The following is a 6,027-nucleotide window of genomic DNA, read 5'->3' as shown; positions in this document are numbered from 1 at the left end:
AACAATGATGGAAACATTGCTTGAGATCTGATGTCAAATTAGGTTTTATTCCTACTTAGTACACTTTTATTTAAATTTATTAACATTTCTGTTATTGTGTCTAATTTTGGTTATTAAATAGGCATTTCCATCTTAATTTGTAGGGACTCCAAGCAAAAATAAATTAATGAGCAACATTTGTAAGGTACCGCTGAATTAATCTCTTCATTTGATGTGAAGGGCAGGTTGTCATGGCTTATTTTGAAATCCTTTCAAATGTAAAACATTCACCAGCATTGTTATCAGCTGAGGAAAATTAACAATTCAAAATAAAGCAGTGGAATTAATTCTCAACTTCAGCAATAAGCTATCAGTGCTTTTCAAAAAGCATACCTTGTCACGTAAGGAAACATTGGAGATGTCACTGTCAATCTCTTTGAAAAAAAAAATCATTCATCCATATGGAAAGTAAAGCAACAATAAACACTGTCGTGTGTGATATTCACCTGTCTAGAAACAGCGTTTGTCTGAGGTGCATCAGTCTTCTTCTGATTGACTGAAATCTTTGCGGTGCTGAATATACATGCATCCATCTTTGGAAATGATGATAAAAGCCTTTTTCATGCTAATTTGTCCTCTAATTTAAATGCAAAAAGCAAGAAACAAATATAGTGTGGCACACCCACAGTGTTTACTGAAAATAAACTACAAGCGGACCAAATGATTGACAGCTGTCAGGGATCAACAAATCTGACTCATTTACTTTGATGTTAGTAAAGTAAAATAAAAGTAAGGCTCAAGTAAAGAATTTTTATTTTGATGAATATTATTAATATTTATGACCATTACACCAACAGGGACTTCGCATAATGACATCACATTCTAAGCACATAGACGTTAATATGGAGTTGGTCCCCCCCGGGAAGGAGTTCCACAAGATTTTGTTTCTATGGGAATTTATTTCCATTCATCCAGTAGAGCATTTTTGAGGTCAGGCAATGATGTTGGATGAGAAGGCCTGGCTTGCAATCTCCATTCCAGTTCATCCCAAAAGTTTTCAATGGGGTTGAGGTCAGGTCTCTGTGCGGGCCAGTCAAGTTCTTCCACACCATACTTGTCCAACCATGTTTTTGTGGACCTTACTTTGTGCACTGGTGCGCAGTCATGCTGGAATAGAAAAGGGCCTTCCCCAAACCCTTCCCACAAAGTTGGAAGCATAGCATTGAGCAAAATGTCTTGCTATGCTGAAGTATTAAGATTTCCCTTTCACTGGAAGTAAGGGGCCTAGCCCAACCCCTGAAAAACAACCTCACACCATTATCCCTCCTCCACCAGACTTTACAGTTGACACAATGCAGGTGCTCGTCTATGGAAACCCATTCCATGAAGCTCCCGCCGCACAGTTTTTGTGCTGATATTAATGCCAGTTGAAGTTTGCCAGAGTGTTGGCAACTTTAATGCTCCATGTGTCACAGAACTCTGTGACCTCGCTCTGTGACTTTTCACGGCTGAGTTGCTGCTGTTCCTAAATGCTTCCACTTTCCAATAAATGACTGTGGAATATCTAGCTGGGATGAAATTTCACAACCTGACTTATTGCAAAGGCGGCATCCTATCACAGAACCACACTTGAATTAACATTTGAAAAGACTTCTATCAAAAACATTAAAAAATCTTACCTCAATCTTTTGAATGGTAGTGTACTAACAAAAACTGAAACATTTTGTAATGCATATGTTATACTTTAAATGTCCTGACGTATCTCATCCAACTAAATCATTTCAAATTGTGGGAAACTCTGCATAACATATGGTAAAATGTTGGTTAAAAAGCATTTTCTAGTTCTCTCAAAAGGGGGAGACATACCGTTTTCCTTCTCTCCTCTCTCAGATCCTCTCTCCCTCTACTCCTCCACTCTCCACAGCTTTATGAACCACCGGAAAGGGTCACCTGCCAAAGCATCACAGACTGGGATTAAAACAGCACGCACATAAAGTCTCTGCAAGGTAAATGTCTGTAAACTATTATGTCATGCTTGCTCTGACAACAAAATAATTATGTCCCAGGATTGTTTCCAAATAAGATTTGGCCTGTGATTGAGAATTACACAGAGATCAGCTTTTATGATATGAAAATAAGGTATATTCTGTAATGTCAGACAAGTGTATGCCAAACTGTGTTGTACTGCTCTGTTTACTTTACATTAAAAAAGGACATTGGGCTCATTAAGGCTGTCAAAGGACTTAATGATTCTCATCAGGGTATTTTGCTTTGGTAGGTGAATAGATTTTTGTGGACATAGAAATAGGCCTATCTCATAAGTCTTTGTATGTTTTGGTCTGAAACATTGCATTAGCGCAGCACAGATGGGGGGGGGGCTGCTGCAGTCCACTGCAGTGCAGTGCTTCATGTTGTTGGGTGAAGTGCTCTGTAAGGCAGTTAGGTGGAGCTACAGCACTATTGTTGTTCTCTGAAGAGCAGTTTCATGGATGGTCCATCCACATGGCTGACAACAAGACTTAACATTTTAAAATGCAGGTTTGTTTAACAGTGTGCTTTCATCCTTTTTTCTCTCTCAAGATTTCAGGCTAGATTCAATAGCCAATACAGATGGTCATCATGTTTAAATGTTGTTCTGGGATATGTAACAGTATTTTATGACTATCTTCTCTCCTCTTTTCTACCTATAGAGCTTTGTAATGAACACAATTAACTGCATGTTTGGGTGGATTCTTCTTCTGGGAGGTATGTTTTCCTAATATTGCTTTTCATATGAAACCATTTCACCATGAAAATATAACAGCTTATTCTCCTATTTTACGTTATAATCAACTGCTCTTATTTCTATATAACTTTAAACTAATAATTTGCTCGATGGCTCAACACATTTGCCAGACTTGATTTTCTTTCTTCACAAAAGAGGATTTTTTTAAAAGAATATGTAATCATAATAATAAATATATATATATGAAGAGTTCAGATGCAAAAGCCTCTAAGTGCCATCTGAAATTTTCTTCTAGAATGATCATTTTTATCAAGCTTGTATATTTAAGTTCAGTAATTTCACTTAAATGGCAATGAAAATGACCTATTAATTGTCATTTAAGTAAAAATACTGAACATAAATATACAAGCTTGATAAAAATGATCATTCTAGAAGAAAATTTCAGATGGCACTTGAACTCTTCATATATATATATATATATATATATATATATCCACAAAAGAGGATTTAAAAAAAGAGTATATATATATATATATATATATAGCCTATATATACTCTTTATGTATATATATATATATATATATATATATATATACAATATATACACATAAAAAGAGTATATAGTATATATATATATATATATATATATATATATATATACTCTTTTTTTAAATCCTCTTTTGTGAAGAAAGATAACTTTCAGACTTTTCGGCTTTAGGTTTACAGACTCATTTTCGTGAAAAGAGTGTCCAGGATATTATAGAAGAATTATTTGTTTAAATCAATGTACTGCTTAAGTCATTTACGATTTGTTTTACAAAGCATCATGCATTGCATATGGTATATATCTAAATAACGGGCCTCATGATTTCTCATCTCCAGTTCTGATGAGCCCAGTGTCCTGTCAGGATGAGGAGAGTGTAATTGCAGTATGCCAAGAGGAAGATAATGACCTCAGAGTGGACTGCCTTCTGGAGCCCAAACCAAACTACCACACAGACTACGAGTTCTCCATGTCCAAAGGCCAAAAGGAGACCATCATAAGCACAAACATCTCTGGAATCATGCCTGAACCCAAGTTCAGGCACAACACATTTGTGACAAAGCTCGAACCATACGGATTCAGGCTGACCATTATGAGCTTCACCATCACTGAGAATACAACTTTCATTTGTAAAGTGACCAAGATCCAGAAGACTCTGTTTGTTGAATTAGGTACAACAGCTGAGCTAAGATACATTTGTTCTACATAAAACTAGAATGAATATTTGCTCTGCTTAAACTTGAATTTGTCTTTACCTTCTAGAGAGCATCCAGCCCTGCTCTGCCATCAGTGTGTTTCTGCTGGGTTATCCTTGGCTCAGTCTCCTGGTTCCTCTGTTCATCATACATCTATAAGAAGCCTTTTAAAAACAGTCAGCTACAGGGTGCACACAAAAGCATTGCAATCTACATGCTCTGCCTTTACTGTAAAGTAATTGTTGCTGCCTCTATGATGGTATTTATTTACTTTATGCCTTTTTACATGTCTAGCCAAAACACAACTGAAGACATGTCCTTTGTGCGATAAGTTAAAGGATTTTTTTAGAGTTCTTGACTATTAAGTACCAGTAATGTTATGTCAAGCAATTATACTGCTACTTAGAAAAGTCGAAAAGTTACAATGATAGTGCCATCAATGCTTTCAATAAAATGCACCACACACAGTTTGTGTTCATTAGTGTGTAGATAAATAAACAAATCCCATCATTTTTGGCTTAATTATGGTTTTCCCAGCACATTTTCCTCTCAGTTCCCTTGTAACATTGCTTTATGTTTGTGCAAAAGAAAAAAAGAATACTTTCAATAGGGTATCATTTTTATTTGTTTTGTTTGTTTTAAGATGCTATCAATGTCGTCTTAGAAAATTCAACTTGAAAAAAATCTGTCACTGCTGTTACCACCCTCGCTTCATTCGTGAAATAAAATGAACTAATAAAATAAAGAATAAAAGTCCAGTTGTCCTTTATGATTAGCCTACTAATGCCAAGATGTTAATAAATAGCCTACAATCAGCTTTAACTGGAGATAACTAAACAAGACTTCAACACATTTGGAGAATGATCCCTTATCATAGCTGTCAGGATTCCATCTTCACCACCACGCTCTCCTTCACCTCCGCCCACTCGTTCTCTCTCTCCGCCCAGTCATCAAGTCACCCGTTCACTCTCCCCTGATTACTGAGCACCGTCACCTGTGTCCCATTACCAGCACTCCCTACAAAACCCACAGTCTCCCTTCACTCAGTGTCTGGTCTCGTCAATACATGACTCACAGACTCCCGATCACTCACCTGGATACCTACCTGCTGAAATCCTCTCCGGTCCGTCCTTCCTGCATCCTGGTATTAATACAGTTGAACTATACTACACAGAAAATTTTGTGCATTTTAATGTTAAATTCATCAATCTGGTGCACTTTGAGAGTTCAAAATTAAAAGCTCCAACCCATATTCAGTGTGCAAATTAAACAAAGAAAAATTCAAACCTCTTTTAGTTACAGTGTCTATTTACATTACACCTACATAATAATAGTTATAATATTAATCCAATGACAGTAATTGCCATATTTTGTAAAACAAATGCACTAAAAAAATAAAGGAAACTTTCATAATTAGTTTTGTACCAATTTCTATACTTGAAAGAGAGAAGCACATGATCTTTTATTTTGACGGAAACTGCATCAAGCTTTTATTTTGGCGGAAAACATGGTTTACAAACGCCTCTCATTAGATTTCTAGTGAATTGCGGTAATCGTCAACTATGCAGATGTGGAAATAATCTGTAACTGGGTTATGGGTTCCTACACTCATGACATAGCCTAAGTGTTTTGAAAGTAGTTCTGCTTACCGCGGATTCAATACTCTCTCATCTCTCTCCTGATCCTCATCACTATCCTCATCATCACAGGAGCTGATGAAGGGCAGAAAACATATATTTTGACACATTTTACAGTGTCTGCTTTAAGGGCCTGGTTCTATTTTTTCACGCTATTTCTGCACATTCCTTGCGTTTCTTCTCCATCTCGCTGACTATTTTGACAGATACACACTGACATTGCTGCACGCTCGCTCACTCGTTTAAAGTTGTGATTGGGCCAGCCCAGTGTCAATCAAGAAAAGAACCAATGGGCCGCTGATCTACGCGTTTCATGGGCTGGTCTGTCAGAAAAAAAAAACTAACACTGACTTTTTTTGACCTGTACAAACCCAGCGCTGCCAATTAAGCAAAACAAAACAAAACGAATGGGCCGCCGATGTACAAATTTTATGGGCCGTCAAAAAA

General features: G+C 36.7%; 1 protein-coding gene across 2 annotated transcripts; it reads left to right on the top strand.

The window, feature by feature from the left end:
• Positions 1–1,864: 1,864 nt before the first annotated feature.
• On the top strand, positions 1,865–4,148 carry LOC311097641 (uncharacterized protein). 2 transcript variants are annotated; one of them, XM_084137475.1, is made up of 4 exons: positions 1,865–1,985; positions 2,670–2,724; positions 3,587–3,919; positions 4,011–4,148. In XM_084137475.1, exons 2-4 carry the CDS (start codon positions 2,679–2,681, stop codon positions 4,100–4,102), a joined length of 471 nt encoding a protein of 156 aa, XP_083993601.1. In that variant the 5' UTR covers positions 1,865–1,985; positions 2,670–2,678; the 3' UTR covers positions 4,103–4,148. The 2 variants fall into 2 exon arrangements, with proteins under 2 accessions (XP_083993601.1, XP_083993600.1); XM_084137474.1 differs by lacking the exon at positions 1,865–1,985 and adding an exon at positions 2,443–2,517.
• Positions 4,149–6,027: the final 1,879 nt, after the last annotated feature.

Source organism: Abramis brama (assembly GCF_963993115.1).
Source record: "Abramis brama genome assembly, chromosome: 15".
Taxonomy (NCBI): domain Eukaryota; kingdom Metazoa; phylum Chordata; class Actinopteri; order Cypriniformes; family Leuciscidae; genus Abramis; species Abramis brama.
Note: the sequence above shows the minus strand (reverse complement) of the source record. Positions and strands in the feature narration are given on the sequence as shown.